The sequence below is a fragment of the Podarcis muralis genome, chromosome 11, assembly GCF_964188315.1.
Source record: "Podarcis muralis chromosome 11, rPodMur119.hap1.1, whole genome shotgun sequence".
NCBI classification, from domain to species: Eukaryota; Metazoa; Chordata; class Lepidosauria; order Squamata; family Lacertidae; genus Podarcis; species Podarcis muralis.
The window spans coordinates 38,976,403-38,998,495 of record NC_135665.1 but is presented as its reverse complement, the minus strand read 5'-3'; the positions used below and the strand labels follow the sequence as shown (position 1 = coordinate 38,998,495).

Here is a 22,093-nt window from a genome sequence, read left to right as displayed (position 1 = left end):
CCCCATCGCGGGGATTCGAACCGCCAACCTTCTGATCGGCAAATCCTAGGCTCTGTGGTTTAACCCACAGCGCCACCCACGTCCCTTGAGACTCCTTAGGGTAGTGATAAAGCGGGATATCAAATCCAAACTCTTCTTTTCCTTCTCTTGGAAAATAAACCAGTCCAAGCTAGCTGTGCCTCTTCCTCACTGCTTGTACGTGCAAGGCTTTTTGTTTACATTATCTGCAGCTTAAATGAGCACCATATTTGAATGTTTTTAATTAACTAGTGGAACAATGTATTTAATTTTTATTTTTTTATCCTGTTCATACCTCTTGCTTTTGGTCATATTTCCATACACAAAGGAACAAAATGTATACTTTGAGCATTAAAAAAAAGTTTATTGAGGCAAGGGAGGATAAATGCAAGCCTGTGTCTTGAGAGTCTGGTATAGGCATGCCCTCCTTAAAGGTCTGCAGCACCTCTTAAAGTAATGTAACTTCTCCTTTTTTCTGGTCCAAATCCATTTTCTTTCATATGGGTTATAACAAATGTAAACAGTTACGTTTTCTGTTCACTATACTCAGAATCTGCATAACAAATCCCCATTTTTAATAACCTTGGGTGGCTAAAGCCTTAGAGTGCCTTTGTATATATCATGCATATATTGAGGCCTGCATTTATTTCCATGAACTTTGCAGTTTCTTATGAGTTTCTCAAGAAATCTTCCATACAATCTGAGAGCTCTTAAACTTTTGTTGTGCCCTCAGCAATGCCCATGTGATTCTACATGTAACATGCATGAAGAAGCAGGCTTCCACACATGCATCATTTACTGGCTTTGGAACTAGTCAGATAAGAGTTCTCTCGTGAGATCTTATTTTATTCTTAGGGTATTTGGCTCCAGGCCTAGAGTGGAGGTATATAGCTGCCTATCCACTTTACCTTCTCTGATTCCTGGTAAAGTTTCTTCTACTCAGCCCTAGTTGGTACTGTCAAGACAAGTCAGTAGGGTTGCAATTTAACGACGATTCATTGAAAGCACACACATAGCGTCATGCAAGCAAATAAGCAGAATTCAAAATAGTAGTTTGCTGCGCTTCCAAAAGCACAGCATTCCACTGACAGAGGTGACCTGTCATCCTGTTGTAATGGATAGTCTAACACAGGTGTAAACCAACACAGTCCAGGTCCAGAAGCCACCCAAAAGTTGCTTTCCCAATGCTGCTTATACAGTTCTTAGCTTTCCAAACATGTTAACGATGGCAACCTTGACCGCCATCCCCAAGTATCTTGCATATATACTTGTGTGTTCTAGATAGTCCCTAGATGTTTGTGTGTTTCATAGACCATAGAATTGTAGAGTTGGAAGGGACTCTGAATGCCATCTTGTCTAACCCTCTGCAATGAAGGAATCTCAACACACAGTGCTCCAACCAATCTGAAACCTGCTTAGCTTTGCAAATGTGCTAGCAGTTTTATTGCTGCACCACCAGTAAAAGTTTGTATCTTTACCTTCACATTCTCTTTCGTCCTTCACTTCCGCCTAACTGCAAGCTTGCTTTATTTCCTTTTATGATCCCCTATTATGATATGTTTAGACCATTCTATACAATATGTGCCCAAGCTTCAGCTCATGACAGTATATGAATTTGAGCTTGCAACATAATGCTAGTGATAATACAGTTGTATCTAGGCTCCTGAATGCCTTGGGAGTCGAACATTTCGGCTCCTGAACAATCGAAAACCAGAAGTGAGTGTTCTGGTTTTCGAACATTCTTTGAGAAGCTGAACATCTGACGGGGCTTCCGATTGGCTGCAGGAGCTTCCTACAGCCAATCAGAAGCCATTATTTGGAAGTTGAACGGACTTCCGGAACGGATTCTGTTCAACTTTCAAGGTATGACTGTAATATGATTTTTTAACCATTGGACAGAATGGTTTCCCATATGAGAAGGGTTGAGATGATCAAGCTAAGATCTTGAATGGGTAGCAGTCTTCACTGGTGTGCAAATAAGAGGTGTACTGTTGCTTTTATCAGGACAGTATTACCAGTATGTTTTCTTTTCAATAGAATCTTAATCTTCACTCAGCATAGGATGCCTTGCCAGTTTCCCATCTGTGGGAGCACACACAAGTCACAACAATGCACACTAAGTTGTTCACTTGTAACTGTGTCCAGTCCCAAATCGCACATTCCTTTCTTTAAGAGGCTTTTTGAAATGTCTCTGGGTGTAGTGTGCAGGTTGCTTAGGGTGTTGTGACTTAGCCAGATCAGTTCCATAGCTGTGACTGCAGAGCAGGCGGCAAGAAAAGCAGAGGTTGCTGATGAATAACCCTACTTGGTTGGTTGTAATACATTAGCAGTCACAGTGCATGCCATCTCCCACACTGTGAGCAAAGACTTTCTTTTTTGCTCATGGTCAGCGAAGGGTGGCAGTCAAAAAATGTTGCCTATGGAAACTGAGCTCGTATGACAAGCATTGTGGAATAAATGATTGGGCATGAGTCTGCTTCCAAATTAAGTATTACGTTTACATGGTTTCAGTCTCCTCCACCAGGCCCCAGAATGTACCGTCCGCACCACAAATACACTGGAATACAGTATGCTTTAACTTTTGTGGTTGGGCTTTCACTAAATACCGTGTTATACCAAAGCTATGTACGCTTTGATCACTTGCCATACAAAGGGGGGGGGGGGACTTTTTCAGCATGGTTCTCTCTCTCATCATTTTAATCACAGACTAAAGAGTGAATGTATTTGGTTAGTTTTCCTGGACCTTTTTAAAAATGCATCTACTGCCTATTTATATCTCATCTCTTTGTGGTTCTGCCAATGATGCTGGTTACTGGAGCTTTTATTTAAGGAGTGAGGGAATGAGCATGAGGAATATAAATAATGGGCCTTCTATAAAACTGTGTTACCTATGCAGTTGTATAAAACTTAATTCACTGTTGCATTTTTACTTCTCTGCAATTTAACCTTTGAATCATCAAAGATTAGAACATAAACTCAGAAGACTTCTTTAAAAAAAATATTGCAGATACTTGTGATGGCCTGGTCTGCATATCATGCTAAACCAAACCATGGCTTAGCATGAATGCATGTGCACACAGGCTACTGAAGAGGAGTTCATAGCCACTTCACTCTTCCTGGGTTGTTTTTCTGCCCCACTGCACTGAACTAAGCTTTAGCTTGGCATAGTGTGTCATCTGAATCTAGGCTCCTGGTTTTATGGTTCTTGGTTTGTCTGCAAGAGCTAAATTATGAGCCTGGATTTAGACAACATGTTAAACCAAACCATGGCTTAGCTCACTGTGGCACATCAACAAAATAACTGAAGATAAATGACGCTGCCATGATCTGTTTGCCATTTATGTTTGTTAATTTATGCTGTGTTTGTGATGTCCTATTATGTTCCACAATGCTATTATAGTCATACCTCGGGTTACAGACGCTTCAAGTTGTGGTTTTTCGGGTTGCGGACCGCCAAAACCCGGAAGTACCAGAACTGATTACTTCCGGGTTTCAGCGGTCGCAGAAGCGCTAAATCACGCTTTGCGCATGCGCAGAAACGCTGAATCACAACCCGCGCGTGCGCAGACGCACCACTGCAGGTTGCGGACGCTGCGGGTTGTGAACGTGCATCCTGCACAGAGCATGTTCACAACCCGAGTGTCCACTGTATTATATGTTGCTCGTAAACTGCTTTGGGATTAATAGAAACATAGAATTGTAGAGTTGGAGGTGACCCCAACTTCCTGCAATGCAGGACTCTCATCTAAAGCATCCATGACACATGTCCACCCAACCTCTGCTTTAAAAACTCCAAGGAAGCAGAGTTCACAACCTCCTAAGGGAGTCTGTTCCACTGTCCAACAGCTCTTAATGTCAGAAGGTTCTTCTGATGTTTGGTCACAATCTCTTTTCTTGTAACTTGAATCCATTGGTTCAGGTCCTGCCCTCTAGAGCAGGAGAAAACCAGCTTGCTTCATCTTCCATGTGACAGCCCTTGGGATATTTGAAGGTGGCTATCATATCTCCTCTCAGTCTCTTCTTTCCCAGGCTAAACATTCCCAACTCTCTCAACTGCTCTTCCTAAGGCTTGGCTTCCAGACCCTTTATAATTTTGGTTGATTCATTTATAATAATAAGAAAAAACCAAACTCCTCTCCTATAACCTGCACACTCTCATGTTTGCACTGTCATGCTTTTGCCATATTATTAGCAATAGGCATGGCAATATATAATCATTAATATAAACACAGTAATTCTACACAGGAGCGTATGATCAACATTTATGAAGAAATTGAAATTTAGAAAAAAAGACAGTTAAAATGGGTCAAAGACCGAGATCTTCCTCATAATACTAAAATCTCAAGTCACCCAGTGGAGATGAATGTTGAGTGATTCCAAACCAACCAAAAGAAGTACTTTTTCACACTTCCTACAATAAATTGATGGAACTTGCTGCCACATGATCTGATGATGACTATGGACTTAGATGGCTTTTGAATGAAATTAGATTTATGGAATCAGGTCTATCATTGGGAATTCTTCATGGCAAGTGGGAAATGTCTCTCCCCACTTTTTAAGAGGAATGCCCTGCGGCCTCTTAGAGGGCAGGGGACTTTCAGGAAGGAGGAAGGGAGTTTCTGAAGTATGTAGAAACCCCTAGCTATTTTGAGGTGGTCCCTTTTGCTTCCAAACTGACCAGCACTCAAACACCTGGGATCACTATTAGAGGGAATTATGGCTACATGAAAGCTCCGCGTTTAGAGGCAGCATATCTCTGACGACAATGAATGGGAAAAGGAGCAGACTGGGAGGAGAAGGTGTCAGAAGCTGAAGAGGTAACAGGAAGAGGCTGCGGCCAAGAACAGTTCAGACTCAGAGGCAGAAGCAGAAGCAGGGACTGGAGAGGAGTGGGGCCAGGAGACAGAGAGGCAGTCTTCCCCTCCTGCTGCAACCAGCTCCCCTCCCCCTTGATCTCCTAGAACACGCAGATAACCGAAATGAGCATAGCAGAGTGTGCAGATTCAGTTTGTGACTGCTTGGGAAAGACCTTGGAGAGGAGGATTCCTAGTGGGCGCTGTGGAGGTGGAGACCTTCACCTGTCACAACTGCTTCATTGGGGGCAAGACCTCCTGGAAAGAGTTGCTGAGACTACTAGGACTGAGCTGTGGTTTGTTTCCTTGAATAAAGAGATAATTTCATTGGCTCGGGTGGTTTATTGTTTTATTGCTGATGCATGCCTGACTCCAGCTCTGACACAGCTGAGCTCTTCTTGAGAAATTATGGGAGAGTCAAGGCAGGGTAACAAATGCATCGTGGCAACCTGGAAATGACCAGGAAAGGGGGTGGAGCTGGCTTAGACATGCTCAGCTGTCACGTGCGAGGACCAAGAAAACAGCCCTCACACAAATTGGGGGTTGCCTGTAGTTACCTTTACTTAACACTTTGGGGTGAAAAGTTAGGCTGAAAGCATTAGGATTTTTAATTCAGTTGTTTAGATAAATAGGCTGAAACTCTGGTTTATATGTATTTCTCTCTCTGCCTTATACTTCCACACAAAACAGATACTGTCTGTTCTGAAACCTTTTACATATAAATTATCGTTGCAATATATTGCCCGTGATGTTTGCTTTTATAAATTGAAAATCAAAAGTTTGGATCAATTTGGAATGAGTCATATGGAATGTACACACAAAATGATGAAAGATTTGAATTTTCCAGCCTAGATAATAAATACCACGTGCAGTCCTTTACCTCAACGATTTTCTAATTCAGTGTGTGTCTGGCAGACTTTTCCTTTCATTCTTGTTCCATGTTGAAAGTAGAGCAAGAAAACTGTTAAAAGTGTAATTAAATTTACAGAGATCAAGGAAAAACATAAACCAGCATAATTTAACCCCTGGAAGTTTAGAGTTGGCTGGACTGACTTTATTTTACACTTATAAACAGTGTGGGAAAGTGGCTGTTCTAAAAGAGCATATCAAATCTCATGGAAATGTTTCATCATCAGTGCTTCTTAAAAAGGAGCTTGCCTTCATAAATGACTTCACTCACCACCTAATAAAACGCTGCACATATCATTAAAGGTGTGGATGAATTCCCTATTGTCAGACAGAAAGAGGAAACCTCAACTCACCCTGTGCTAGCCTCAGGCAAACAACCCTCTCTCTTTGTCAGTCCTCCAACTGCGGTATAGGATGATAATAACAATGACCTATAATGCACTGCTGTTGTATGGTTTACTGAGAGAATCTGTGTGGAGGTGTTTTTGGTGAGCTACAGCTTAGGACCAGAATACCTGAAGGACTATTTCCTCCTAGATTATGCTACCTGGACTCAAAGGTTATTAAGGTTATTAAGAGCCAGTGTGGTGTAGTGGTTAAGAGCGGTAGTCTCATAATCTGGGAAACCGGGTTCGCGTCTCCGCTCCTCCACATGCAGCTGCTGGGTGACCTTGGGCCAGTCACACTTCTCTGAAGTCTCTCAGCCCCACTCACCTCACAGAGTGTTTGTTGTGGGGGAGGAAGGGAAAGGAGAATGTTAGCCACTTTGAGACTCCTTAAAGGGAGTGAAAGGCGGGATATCAAATCCAAACTCCTCCTCCTCCTCCTCCTCCTCCTCTTCTTCTTTTTCTTCTTCTTCTTCTTCACCCTACACCTAAGGTATAGAAGGTAGGGACATGGGAGAGCATTTTTCTCCCACTCTCTGAAGCATCATATCATGGGAGACCCATACTTCCTCTCTGTTTGATGGTATATAACATTTTTATTTAGGCTGGTCTTTGTCCCAGAAGCTGGATATTTGTTTTCTGGTGGTTTACTTCATTTTTATAGGTTGACTGATTTGTGGTGCTTTTTATCTGCATCTTTTATTGTAATAGTGTGTAGGCATTATTATTATTTTTACTATTTTTACTATTGTTTCATAAGACACTTTGAGTGGTTCAGTTTGTGAACTGGAAAGAGAGGACAGAAACATTCCTGAAATAATAATAACATAATGATAAAACAATTATAGTAATAAAAATTAAAAACAGTAGCAAACTCTATGTGCTCAAAGAATATGGAAAGAATATGGTTACTCAGCAGTGTGTAAGCTGTGGCTGGTGTGTGCCTTTTTCTAGCAGATTCTTAGGACTGTGGCTAGCCCAGGTTGCATCCATCTCATTAGGCTGGAGGCTTGGGAACACATGTTCATTATAATATTTACATTATTGGCAGGGCCAAATTAAAGGCTGCACTGTGTTCTCAGGCCTCACACATCGCTGGCAATCAGGCATGCTTTCTGTTCTGCTGGAATAAAGGCAAAGATGAGTCTGCCTACACAGACAAGGCTTTTCTGAATCCTCCTACTCCATCCTAAAGAGGGGGCCTTCTCTGCTGCTGTCATCTATCCACACGCCCTTCACTTATGCATGTACCATACACAGACAGATTGCTTTCTGTAACGTAATTTTAATTTAGAACTGATCTTTTTATCATATTGGAAGCACTCAAAATTTTGCCTTCACACAATAACACTGTAAAAGAAGAAATCAAAGTCTAAACATGTAAATATATACAAATAGCCTTTAAATAATCAACACAGATGCAATACTTTAAAATTACATGATTGCATGACAGATCCATTGTCTGTCAAGTCAAATGCTCAATCAGCCATCACTCTTCTCAGAAACACCTTATGCTTCGGGGATACTGCTCACCTTTTTATGTTATATTTAAGCACCTCACATACATTCATATTTGTTTCGCCTGTGCTTTATTTTTAAAAACCTGGCAGGTTTTAAAAACTGATTTGGGCATTGTGAGGGAAGTGTCTTGGTGGTATCCAGTGCTTTTTTCCGGGAAGGGGGAGGTGGTAGTACGCAGGGGTACGCATACCCCTAAACATTTTGTGAATCTTTGTACTTTTGCCCATTTACTGTATTTATTTTTCCTGATTTGAACTATAAAATGGTGGTTTTCTTGAGTCAAAATGAGAGTACTCCTAAACATTTTTATTAAAAGAAAAAAGCACTGGTGGTATCTTTAGAAGCAGCATAGCTAGCTGCTTGGGTGCCAAAGGAGACACGTGCCCTTTGCCCAGGGGTGGGGCAAGCCAGGGCAGGGCACACTGAGCAGAGCCTCCATGGAGTCCGCCCACCACCTCCCCCTCAGCTGTAGGGTGGCAGCGGGTGGACGCAAGCCCCACATTGCCGTTTGGGGCAGCACGGAGCCTGCAGGCTCCCAAGCCACTGAGCCACTCCCAGGAGAGACGCGTGACTCAGGAGCACTGCAGGCCCATGGTAAGTTCCACCCCCCACAGTGTGGCACCCAGTCTGCCCCCCCCCAGCTACACCTACTATCTGCAAACTTGCAGAACTGTTATTTTCAGGTGTTGACCATGAGGAAAGAAGGCTATATTTGTATGGAATGTTATTGTTACACTGCCATGCTATCTCCACAACTCTAGCAAATGATTCCTCTGTCTTCACCATAAGTGCGTTTATAATTATAAGTATTTCTTTAAAATGCATAATAAGTTTCAGTGCACTCTGGCACTTGTAATGGTCCTCCATTGTGCCAGAAGTGGTTTAATCATATTGGCCACATGACCCAGAAAGCTGTCTGTGGACAAACGCCAGCTGCCTTGGCCTGAAAGCGAGATGAGCGCCACAACCCTATAGTCGCTTTTGACTGGATTTAACCTTCCAGGGGTCCTTTACCTTTTTACCTATTCCGCACACAAACAATATACCGTATTTTTTGCTCTATAAGACTCACTTTTTCCCTCCTAAAAAGTAAGGGGAAATGTGTGTGCGTCTTATGGAGCGAATTCAGGCTGCGCAGCTATCACAGAAGCCAGAATAGCAAGAGGGATTGCTGCTTTCACTGCGCAGCGATCCCTCTTGCTATTCTGGCTTCTGAGATTCAGATTTTTTTTCTTGTTTTCCTGCTCCAAAAACTAGGTGCGTCTTGTGGTCTGGTGCGTCTTATGGAGCGAAAAATGCGGTAATTTCACAATGGATATAATAAGGTAAAGGTAAAGGGACCCCTGACCATTAGGTCCAGTCGTGGCCGACTCTGGGGTTGCAGCGCTCATCTCGCTTTACTGGCCGAGGGAGCCGGCGTACAGCTTCCAGGTCATGTGGCCAGCATGACTAAGCCGCTTCTGGCAAACCAGAGCAACACATGGAAACGCCGTTTACCTTCCCGCTGGAGCGGTACCTATTTATCTACTTGCACTTTGACGTGCTTTTGAACTGCTAGGTTGGCAGGAGCAGGGACCAAGCAACGGGAGCTCACCCCGTTGCGGGGATTCGAACCGCCGACCTTCTGATCGGCAAGTCCTAGGCACAACCCTATAGTCGCCTTTGACGGGACTTAACCTTCCAGGGGTCCTTTACCTTTTTACCTACACACAAACAATATAATTTCACAATGGATATAATACTCGTGTCCTATTTGATCTTAGGTGCAGGTATCAGCAACAGAACTTCATCACAGAGTAATTATTCTTCCTGGGAAGATTCAATTTTCAATACCTCCATACATGCTGCAATTCGACATGGAAAATGGAAACTACTAACCGGCAATCCAGGTAACTTTTTATGGGATTCCTCCCTTTCGCATGTTCCAGATAATGGCACTTCCTGGTATTTGCTGTATTAAATTTGTGAATACTGGTTTTGGTAGCAATTGATGCTCCAGAGGTGTAAGAAAGAACTGGTTGGTTGGTTGGTGGGTTGGTTGGTTGGTTGGTTAAATGTGTGTGGCCACCCATCAATAGACATTTCCTCCTGGGCAGCTTACAGAGGTGGGAAAGATGACCAGTTTAGGCTGTTCTGCCTGAAAAAGTAACTTATTTATTTAAAGTGTGCTAACATTCCCACATGCACTATCTGTTTTGACATAGTATGAAGCATTGTATTCAGATTTGTCACTTGAAGCAGCAAGAGGCACACCTGCTGGAAAGCTCACTCAATGGCAGGCATCCCAGCTTTCCAGTTGAGGCATCCAGCTGGTACTATAATTTCCTATATGTCAGTCAGTGTTCTTGCAGATTAATCTCTTACCTTGTTTCTAGGATGGCACTGTTTGTCCGCTTGTGTGTGTCTTGTTGCTCAAAGTTCACCCACTGATCGTTGAATGTTTGTTATAAAAAAATATGTAAAGGTGCAAAAGGTGCAGTAAGGGAAAGGAGTTGAGGGCGGTGGTGTCAAAACCAAGAAAAGAGCAACAAACCTCAGCCAAATAGCTCTGCTGCAGACTGAGCTTCATACAGTTTATATTAGGAACTCTTCTTCCTACTAACATTTAATTCATCTTCTGGGTATTCTGTTGGTCAGCTGGCAAATCTCCATAGGGAAAAAACAAATTCCGCGTCCCAAGTTCAATTCCACTTCTCTAAAATTGAACAAGTCAGATCTGTGAAGAAGCTGGAAACAAATTAAGAGGCTAATGCTGTCCCAACTAACCTCTAATCTGCTCTGTTCCTATTTGTAGGTTGCTCCCACTGGTTTCCACCGCCATCTTTATTTGATGAGTCAGAGGCTCTGTCTTCAGACCCTCCAAGAAAGAAACTTTGGCTCTATGATATTGTTAATGATCCCGAGGAACGAAGTGACTTGTCAGAAAAATATCCTGACATTGTGAAAAAGCTCCTTTTGCGTCTCCAGCACTATAACAATAACTCTGTTCCCGTGTTCTACCCAGAAAATGACCCTCATTGTGACCCAGGAACGAAGAAAGCCTGGGGGCCTTGGATGTAGGAAACTGCTCAGCAGCCCGAGAAAGGTATATCCAGGGTAGTCATAGAGCTGATTCCCACATTATATTTGTGTACATAAAAATGTGTGCATCCTTGTATACACCACGGCAAAGTATACAAAAATGTTCCATGGGAATCAGCCCATAGACCCAGGGACACAGACACTTCTGACTCGTTTATTTTACCTCTTCAGCTTTCACTTCAGTCCATTGGATCCAGTTCTTACTCAAAATCTGTTTGAAGGATCCAGTTTCACCATCGGTTGTGCTTGAAGTTCTATAGAATCATAAATCTGCCATTTGGATGTTGGTGGGTTTTTTGCCGTCCATGACATGTCTCTGAAGCAGAGGGTAAAATGATGCCGCCTTCCCAAAGTTCCTGGCCAGCTGGGAAACATTATTTCAGTTGGAAAGCTCTGAGTCATGGCGGGGGGGGGGGGCAGGGCCTTCTAAATTCTTTCGCATCTGAAGTCAAAGGCTTGATTTCATACTTGCCGGGAGCCAGCTTTTATCGGAGGCTGACAGAGTTGTAAAGAAAAGGAGAAAGAAGCCAATTGTAGAGTTCCTTTTCTCTCTCCACACCTTTACCTCGCGAGTCACTCTAACAGGAGCATCCTAGAATCTCCATGAACAGAACCTCTTAGCAGCTACACACCAAGGTCCTAGCGATAGCCAAACATGTCAGCTCTACACCCAAAATGTCTTATTTCCACAATATGAATATTGAGATCAATATGAATACTGTGTCCACAGTGGTGGACAGGATGGTGGCGTGGAGATGTATACCTGACCTCCCAGCAGGAGGGAGAAGGGCAAGATATTGTGGAGGGTGGCACAGTGCATATGACACTGGCGGGAGCACCAGATTGACTCTGCTGGCACCTTTGAGAGCCAGTGTGGTGTAGTGGTTAAGAGCAGTAGACTCGTAATCTGGTGAACCGGGTTCGCGTCTCCGCTCCTCCACATGCAGCTGCTGGGTGACCTTGGGCTAGTCACACTTCTCTGAAGTCTCTTAGCCCCACTCACCTCACAGAGTGTTTGTTGTGGGTGAGGAAGGGAAAGGAGAATGTTAGCCGCTTTGAGACTCCTTCGTGTAGTGATAAAGCGGGATATCAAATCCAAACTCCTCCTCTTCTTCTTCTTCTTCTTCTTCTTCTTCTTCTTCTTCTTCTTCTTCTTCGCACTGCACCAACCTTGCCACCACTGTGAACCTCCCAGTAAGCATCAGCGGCTCACCTGCCAGGAGGTGAGGTAGCTGCCTCCACCCCACCATTCCATCTGCTACTGCCCTGTATACATATTTACTCAGAACTCTTTGGACTTTTTTTTTTTTTTTTACACAAAGTCCACTTACCAAAGGCTCCTGATTAAACTTAGTAGTTATGGAATGAGAAGAAAGGTTCTCTTATGGCTCAGTAACCAAATAACAGAAAACTGGGAGCAATAATAAATGGACAATTCTCACAATGGAAGTGGGGTTCCTCAAAGATCTGTGATGATACCAGTGTTTTTAATATGTCTGTAAATTATGTGGAGGTAGGTGTGAGCAGAGAGGCAGCCAAGTTTGCTGATGACACTGTTTTGTTGAGGGTAGTAAAACCAAAAAGGGACTGTGAAGAGTTTCGGTGAGAACTCCACAAAGTGGGTGAGAACGTAATAGCGGTTTATAGAATTCTGCACGAGGTGGAAAAAGTAGGGGGAAATGTTTTGGGAGTATCTTAATCTGTGTCACGTGTTCTTTTTAAATAAAGGGATGGTCAGATGCCATCACAGGATGATGGTCAGAGTCTCAGTTGGTCGTTTTATTAGAGGGCTCTAATAAGTTTGAGCAAGTCTAAATATTGTAATTTCCTTTAGACAATCTTCTTGCTTTCTGGGTTTTGCCCCTCTCTTGAAGATCTCATGCATTTTACATTCTGAAACTTTTCATTTGCGACCAGTGGACCACAAATAAATTATATTTGTCTGACTTTTTTTTCCTGGGCCCAATTTACAGTGCTTGCTCTGACATTACCAGAGCAAGGTAAGGTGAGGGGGAGAATGGGCTGAGGAGATTCCATGGCGGAGAAGCTACCACCTCCTAGGATCCACTACTCAACTCTGGCCAGGATGGGAAGTGCTGTGGTGGCCATTTTCTACGTTATTCCCTCGCACCAAATATATTGTTCAGAAAATGGGTGTAAAGGGGTGGGTGGGGGGCTAGATGTCATTTTTGCTTCAACGTATACTGTTTAGGTTGACAAATTGTTCAACTTTACCAAGGACAATCCTCTATTGGACGAGCTGCATGATCCAAGTCCAGTTTAAAGTTTAAAGATAAAAGTTTAAAGTTAAAAGAACCATAAAAAGCCCCCTTCAAGGCAAGGGCCTTGAAGTTGCTCATCAACAGTTTGCATTTGGACAGCAGGCTGCAGGTCACCTGCTCTGGTTACAAAAAAATAATCTGTTAAAATTGTAGTAATTTTAAGGGTGCAAATTATATGCAAACTTGTGTCTTCTTTTATTTTATTTTGGCAATGTGTAAGCAGTCACCCTGGAAGAGCTAAGCACTGGATTCATAAGAAACGAATTTGAAGAAGAGGTGTTTTGTTTAGGTAAGTGCCAAATTGATGATGCTAAACACATAAGCATACACAGGATTTCAGTTCTATTAAATTGTGTATCGCATATCTAAACACAACCTATACTGTACGTTAAGTAAAAGGTTTATTGCATTAGGTTTTCCAAGCTATAAATAAATTGTGAGATCACATGGAGGTACTGGGCTTCATCTTCTCTCATCCTTCATCACTAAGGCTGCAATCCCATGCATGCTTACTCAGCAGGTAGGTTCCACTGGAATTTACTCTTGTGTGATCACAAATCTTGACCTATGTGTATTACAGATGCACCAGGTTTGCTAATTATATTGGTCACCCCATAGATGAATTTCTGCTTCAGGGCAGGAATTATGTTTGGGAACATTGGAAGGGCTGATACTAAACCTCTTGCTTGTGTAATAATTATAATAATTATAATTATAATTATAATTATAATTATAATTATAATTTATTATTTATACCCTGCCCATCTGGCTGGGTTTCCCCAGCCACTCTGGGCAGCTTCCAACAAAATATTAAAATACATTAGTCCAAACATTAAAAGCTTCCCTAAACAGGGCTGTCTTCAGATGTCTTCTAAAAGCCTGGTAGTTATTGTTCTCTTTGACATCTGGTGGGAGGGCGTTCCACAGGGTGGGTGCCACTACCGAGAAGGCCCTCTGCCTGGTTCCCTGTAACTTGGCTTCTCGCAGTGAGGGACCTGCCAGAAGGCCCTCAGCGCTGGACCTCTGGGTTGAGTGATGGGGGTTGAGACGCTCCTTCAGGTATACTGGACCGAGGCCATTTAGGGCTTTAAAGGTCAGCACCAACACTTTGAATTATGCTTGGAAACATACTAGGAGCCAATGTAGGTCTTTTGAGGCCAGTGTTATGTGGTCTCAGCAGTCTAGCTGCCACATTCTGGATTAGTTGTAGTTTTCGGGTCACCTTCAAAGGTAGCCCCACATAGAGAGATAACCAGAGCATGCACCACTCTGGTGAGACTGTCCGTGGGCAGGTAGGGTCTCAGCCTGCATACCAGATGGAGCTGGTAGACAGTTGCCCCAGACACAGAATTGACCTGCGCCTCCATGGACAGCTGTGAGTCCAAAATGACTCCCAGGCTGCACACTTGGTCCTTCAGGGTCACAGTTACCTGCACAGTTGCCCCATTCAGGACCATGGAGTCCTCCACACCCACCTGCCTCCTGTCCCCCCAAAACAGTACTTCTGTCTTGTCAAGATTCAGCCTCAATCTGTTAGCCCCAATCCATCCTCCAACTGCCTCCAGACACTCACACAGGCTGAACATCTGCTGCAATCATAAAAAAGATAACCTTCCCAGCTGCTAGTTACCCTTCGTTCTGCCTGGGCTCTGTGATAAAGAAAGCTGCTGTGTTTTGTCTGAAGAGCTATAGTTAAAATAAGTACAGTCAAAGAGAAATTCTAGATTTAGATGTACAGAACATACTCTTCAGAAACCACAACAAGCTATACTAGCAAAGCCACAGCTTACTATGGACAAACGCTGGCATCCAAGGCAATGAAGAAAATATAGGTTTGACTGCATAGTGCCTTTCATTCTTAAAATATCTGAGGGCTCTTTATAAAGTTATGAGCTATACTACAGTCTGCTGCACAATACACTAAATCGACATGTTGGAGCTGGGCACATATTTCATCTTTGGCATACATTGTTTTATTTTATGTCTTCAGATTTAGCAAACAGCTCTGAGAATCAGCATAACTACAAGGACTTTATGTCTTTTTTAAAACAGATAATATTCTATGGTAAACTTAAAGCTCTGCCAGTCAAACTGAACATATAAACAGAATGGGTTAGTACTAGATGACTATGATTCTTTTATTTATACAGCACTTTAGGGGGTTAGGAGGACTAAGAACGTCACATAGATCTTTTTTTTTTAAAAAAAGAAACACTTCAAAATTTAGTAAGGAAAGCCTTCAGAATGTCAGCAGATTCCCTTTCTTCAGTGTTCAACTGGTGAGTGCTTATTTCTTGAAGGAGTTCAAGACCCAGTTTATCAGCAGACATCGTAGATTGGTAGGTTTCTTTACAAGACACACACACCCCTCTGGCCTGCCACCAAGGCCTATCTTACATAGCAGCAGTCAGTTATTTACTGTCCTTCCACTCTCCCCCTGTCTCTTGTGGTGAGAGGCTTCTAATCTAGTTATCTCTGTTCCACTTGCACATGTTCCCCCATATCTTTTGTCCCAGTTCTCTCTCCTCAAACAAGCTCCCTTACTCTCACTCTCCTTACTCTGCTTCCTCCACCCTTGACACACTGCTTGTGGTGTTTCAAACCAACCGACATCCCTTGGCTCTCAGCCTACTTAGTGATGGGACACTGAGGGGCTACAAAAGTCTTCACCCTGGTGTTTTGCTTCTGGCCCAGGCTTTGCCTGTTCCAGCTGAGCCATAAAGAGGCCATCATGGCAGCCAGCCATGCTCGTCTCCTAACCCACCCACCCCATAATAAGATAGATGTGGGGGGCTGCAGCTCCTGGGCTCCCCTGCTGCCTTTCTATCTTTTCCCACAATGGCTTCCTTTGATTTGACATTGTTAAGTCCTTGCCAACTAACAAGTATACAGTGGTACCTCGGTTTACAAACCCAATCCGTTCCAGAAGTCCGTTCTTAAACTGAAACCGTTCTTAAACCGAGGTGCACTTTCCCTAATGAGGCCTCCCGCTTTTGCTGAGTTCGTAAATTGAATCGTTTGTAAACAGGACTGTTCTTAAACCGAGGTACCACTGTATTCTTCTAGGTACAAAACTGCACACTTAATTTGGTATAATACACATAATTCATCCTATTCCCCTAGGCTTGGTTTTTCAACTAAACTTTTAAATCCTGTGTACACTCACTTGTGAGTAAACCCTATGAAACTTGCTGCACTTATTTTTGTGTAAATATGCATAGGATTGCACTGCAAATATTTACAAGTTCACTACGTTCTGATTCCTCTTGCATTTATATTACTTAGTTGTGATTTTTTCCCCCCTTTGACAGGGTGGATATTTTGTGTGTAGAAATTGATTACTCGGTCCATATGGTTCCATTCCTTGTCAGTTTCAAATGTTCTCCTGCAGGTATAGGGAGGTATATAAATTCTAACAGCAGCAGCAGCAGCAGCAACAACAACAACTCTTTTATCCCAATTTTGCAGTTTTTTATAAGCATAGAACCCCGCCCCCAAAATAGATGTACCATTCCCTGTTTATCTGTTTGCTTTGTAACACAAAACCCCCAATAAAAACTAATTCCTAAAAAATGCATAGAACCCCCACAATTAAGTTGTATAAACATTCCCTTGAAGTACACATTTTGTACATAATATTTCCCTAAAATACACATTTTCTATGCCTTTCAATACATTTCCTTTATGAAACACACACATGGAAGCTTGCAATCTGTTCCATAGTTGACCTGCATATACTTCTTTCTTCTTTAGCGATCACTCGTAACTGAGTAAGATTGTCTTCCATAAGCACGGTTTTAACAATGAGTCCGTAAGTCACTGTGGAGGCCAATTCTGGATCCACACGTCCTTCCACAGTGGGGACATTGGTTTCCGGATGGGAGTTGATCACAGTGTGGATTTGCCAAGTGTGCCTTCCTCTTAGCACGTCCTTGCGTCCTGAGTTCAAGTGTCTTCAAAGCCCACAACACCTTTGGTAAAGGCTGTTCTCCAACTAGAGCGCTCACAGGCCAGTGTTTCCCAGTTGTCAGTGTTTATACTACATTTATTAAAGCTTTGCCTTGAGACAGTCTTTAACCCTCTTTTGTTGACCACCAGCATTACGCTTTCAATTTTTAAGTTCGGAATAGAGTAGTTGCTCTGGAAGACGATGATCCAGCGAGTGGGTGACCTGCATATAATGCTTGCACTGGTGGATCAGATTGGTCCCCTTCAAAATGCAGATGGAACACATTTTTCTCTATTTGGGAGTCAACTGGTTAATTAAATAGATGATAGCTTTCTTTCATTTATTTTCACTGATACTTTAATCTTATTTATTATTGACTTTGAAACACATTTCAATACAATCCATGTTAAAAACAACTCCCACCAGCAAATGAACTGGCTCAAACTATCCCCTTGGGAGCCTGTCTTTAACCCTCACAACTTCAGACCTGAATGAGAAATTACATTTGACCTCCATCTCTCCCCATCCCACTTCAGTCTTGGCTGCCTTCAAAACAATCTTGTAAGGCATCATTTAATCCATTATTCTCAGCATGTGATTACTGGATTCTTCCATCGACTTGACTCCAACTGCACTTGCAGCCACAGCTCCTATACAAATGGTGTGTTTAGAATTGATACAGTTTTTGACAAGGTACACGTTATACTTTTAAAGCACATCCCCTCTCCAAAGATTCCTGGGGACTGTAGTTTGTTAAGGGAATTGTAGCTCTGATTAAGTATTTCCCCCTTTGTAAAGATACACTTAATTTGCCTGTTGCATTCCACCCCACAATGGGTGCAATCTCTTTTCTTTGTTCTTAAATGAATGTAAGACCATAACTATAAATCACCCACTGCTTTGGATAACATTTTTCATCGTAGATAGTTCAACCTTTGGCAGTTTCTTTGAATATTCATTTGTTTTCTTGCTCTCGGTCATTTACTGTTTCCTAAATATTCAGTTTCTCTGTATGCAAAAGAACAGTTACAGCCCCAATTAAGCCATGGGGCCAGAGTTACCTCCCAAACATCCTCTCTGGAATTCATATGAAGCTGTAGGGCACAAACTAATTTCCCCCAAGCACCATTTATTTCCTATAGTGTTCTTTCTTAATCAATGTGTTACAAATGTTTTCTGATCAATGCACTATGTCCATATCTAGCCTCCACTTCCCCCTAAGCAAGTGGCAACCCATTGGAGGAATCTATCAGAACTGCAGGAATGTCCAGTATCCCACTCAGATCAATAGCATCACTTTAACTGTTTTGACACCAGACATTATTTGCGTTACAGCTGCTTACTGCAGCCCGCGAATCAATCGGTCATACATAATTCAGCATTGCTGAGATCTTGATTGCTTCATTGCTTGAGGATGTTGTAATGACAAAGGAGACGATGCTCAAATGTGCGTGGGAGAAAAACAACTTTGAATTATTAATTCTGCACAAAAGTTTAGATACAGATAGTAAACATTAGAGGAAGTTTTTTGGTACCATTCATTAAAATGAGCATGTGCCACCTGTCTCTTTCTGGTGAAAGACTCCAAAACTGCTCAACTGATTCATAATCACAAGGTGGTCATTCAGAAGCCCACAGGGTACTGCAGGAAACAAAGGGTCCATTTTACACTGTTAATAGAACTCTGAATTTGGAGGCCTTTAATGACTACTTAGGTCAGAGGTGGGGAATGTCTTTCAGTCCCAATGTCACATTCCCTTCTGAGCAACTGACAGCCACATGCCAATGGTAAAAGCAACAAGTGTTAATTTTACATCTGTACTGTAGGCTAATTTCTGCACACACTCTTCTGTCCTCTGGCAAGGGGCAGAAGGGGCTGGCAAGCAGTAATCATGCTCAGAGTTCAAGGACACATTCCAGCCAGACAAAAACACTTAGGGTATGATATGTATGGCTGGGAAAGAGTTCCAAGGGTCAGATGGGGGGCCTGCAGAGTCACATTCAGCTCTTGCACCTGAGGCTCCCAACCTCTGGCTTACGTATTGTTATAGGTTTGGGTGCCAGAGTTTGTAGGTGCAAGACACCCATGCTTCCTAGGTTTAGTAAATGTTAGGGTTTAACCAATACTTGGAGTATTAAGAGAAGGTGCCAGGTGTTTGATTTAGCGGTGTAGAAACACAGGCTAAACTTTTTTTCCTGACCAGGGAATCACTTAGAGATAAGCCATTAAGAAATATAGACAAAGTCATGACCTGTCGAGATTGGCCACCAGCAAAGCAAAGACTTTGGCAGCTGCAAATGGGGGATAGTTAGTAAGACAGAAGACTAATAGTTTTGGTTTTGGATTAGAGTTTGCCTGTTGTAAGCGAACAGGGGGGAAATGGTTTGCAAGCTTGAGAGGAGGAGCCAGAGCACAAGGCGGACTGTCTGTTTTAGGTTGCAGAGGTGGCAGTAGGGCAGATCTGGCCTCCCCGGAGCGAGCCACAGTCATCGTTTCTGCAGCAGCAGCAGCAGCGGCACCAGCAGGTAATGCATTCCTTAGAGGCTGGATCTTTTGCTGCTATGGATCCTGTTGCCTGAGGCAGCTGCCTCACCTCACCTTGCCTAATGGGTGGGCCAGTCCTGGCAGGCAGCAATTTGCCAAAGCAGTTAAAAGGTGACATGACGCATACTTCACACACACTTATAATATCTAACCACTGTCCACTTTAGCTGGTGGTCTAGTTGCACACACTGAGAGATACGCAGATATATGTCAGGAAAACTTTTCTCTTGCTTTATAGCTGTATCTTCACTGCATGTTAAAAGCACCATCCATGCAATTAATTGGGCCCCCAACTGAACACTGCAATGTGGATATGTGTCTCCATTCTGATCAGCTGTGCATGAAGAGTCTTCATTCTGCATGAAAATATCTCTTGTGGGATTTGACCAGTTTATATATATATATTTAGGACTGAGTTGATGACTATTATGGTGAACTGTTTAGGAGGAGTGTGTTCCATTTATATCAATAGGACATATTTCCAAAAAAACAAGTTTATACTTGTCTAGGGTAAAAATCAGTTTAACAAGCCTTTGGAATACTGCTTGGTAGAAATAAAGATTGACATAGTCCACAACTGCAAATTGACCAGAATGGCTCATACACGCTAAATGAAGAACAGGAATGAAAAGCTCCCATTGTCCCACAGAGTAGCTTAGGGTTTTGTGAATTGTCTCAAATTACATCATTGCCCATCTATGTGGATAAAAGTCTGTTGTTTGAAGGCCAGAGGTTGCACACTAGCAGTTGTTACAGAGCCCATTTTCACAGTGTATAAACAGCTCAAAGCAGCTGTGTGGAAGTGTCAGCCTTTTGCATCCTAAATGGCTGGCAAAGTCAGTAACAGATTCCGCCTTAGAGTGTTCAGGCTGTGTACACACAAACCTGTTAATAGCACAAAAATGTTGTTTTTCTCACTCCAGAATCACTTGTGCTTGTCTTCAACATCCTGCTTTAAATCTAGATGGATTATAGATCCTGCTGTCCACAAGGATGGGTGTAGTTACTTGATACATATTTGAAAACCCTCCCCTTAATTAGGTTATCTGCACATTTTTGCTCCCTGCACATGCCCCGGGTGGACAATTATTGGTATATGCCCACCCGCAATGTCATTGGGCAGATGTGGACACACTGCTGGGACTACTTAGATCTCTCTTTCCAAATGAACACACTGTGAGGTAAAGCAGAATCAATCCACAATGCGCTTTTATTCTTGGAATGAAACCAGTTTCTCAAGAAGCACTTTTCAGGGGCAAAAAATATACAATGGATCTAGATTGAGTACATGTTTTTTCTAGGTAGTCCATACACAATCTTCATTGAGTCTATAATAAATTCTCGTGTGTATGCAGCCTTATTCTAAGCTACAATTTATTGCATTAAGGTGCAACATAGAAAGTAGCAGGTCATTACAGCTGGAGTTTTTTCCTTGAACTTGACTCAACTTTCTTTCTCCCTCCCCCAGATAAACTCCAAAAACACCTCTAGCATTCATTTATAGGTGCCTTAATTCATTCTAGCATTTTACAATAAGTTCTCTGAGTCTTCAAAATAACTTCAGAAATTCTGTATTTTTCTTCAGAAAAAGTACTTTTGTTCTTTTTAAAAAGGTGAACTGGTTAACCTTAAATAGTTCTGTAATTTATTATTCTTAAGTAAATACATTTACATTATTTGATGTATTACCTATTGCTACCTTGCATTTTTATGGCAATTTCATACTATATACATTTCTCTCTCTCTCCTGGTTTCTGAATCTCTTTCTTCTCTCTAATTGTTGAATGCAAGTTTATTTCTCAAATGGCTCTGGAAAGCTTTAAAGTTCTGTTCTTTAATCATCTTCACTAAATTATCTGGATGTGACTGACATCATCAAAGCCACAACATAAAACATGTGTATTCACTAATCACAATTTAGATAGTGGTGAAAATACAGAGCAGATCTTCCTCGAACTTTAACCGGCTGGCAGAATCAAGTGCGAACAGGTAGTCCTTCAAATACCCCGGAAACAAACCACAATGGTGACAGCAACCACTTTGAATCAAACTCATAAACATACCCGGAGTCACTGCAGATTAAATAGCTGCAGAATCACATGCTTTGAACAATGGATCCCTGTCAACAACCTGGCAGCAGCATTCTGAAGCAGCTGTAGTTTTCAGTCTTTAAAGACAGACCCACCTAGAGCATGTAACAATAGTTCAATATAGATATAACCAAAAAATGTTGCTACTGCATGTCCTTTTCTACAGGTGTTGGGGAAATGCACATGTACATGATGTGTCAGGTCTTTAGCTGAGAGTCATGGTGCATGGTCCAATTACCCATCCAGGGGCTTGTTTTTATTAAAGAAATAAAAAGTGGGAACTATCTAGGCAGGCTGTCATGTGTTATTTAACTATAAGTGCATTCTAGAACAAGATGCATGTAAAAACATTATTTTGTAGACAATTTTTATCTAGGTACCAGCAGGTTAACATCAACATCAAATACAAAACATAATTTCTATGCACATGGAAGTCACTTCCATGCGCCTGAAACATGT

The 22,093-nt window shown here is 42.3% G+C and overlaps 2 protein-coding genes across 2 annotated transcripts in view; both read left to right on the top strand.

Moving 5' to 3' along the window:
- The window catches only part of ARSB (arylsulfatase B), a 73,111-nt gene extending 60,586 nt beyond the window's left edge, over window positions 1–12,525 (top strand). Inside the window, exons 7-8 of the mRNA XM_028748964.2 lie at window positions 9,451–9,576; window positions 10,482–12,525. Of these exons, the coding sequence (XP_028604797.2) occupies window positions 9,451–9,576; window positions 10,482–10,747 (392 nt within the window). The 3' untranslated portion in view covers window positions 10,748–12,525. The remainder of the gene's footprint in view (window positions 1–9,450; window positions 9,577–10,481) is intronic.
- The window catches only part of DMGDH (dimethylglycine dehydrogenase), a 249,919-nt gene that overhangs the window by 107,544 nt on the left and 120,282 nt on the right, over window positions 1–22,093 (top strand). The window lies entirely within an intron of this gene.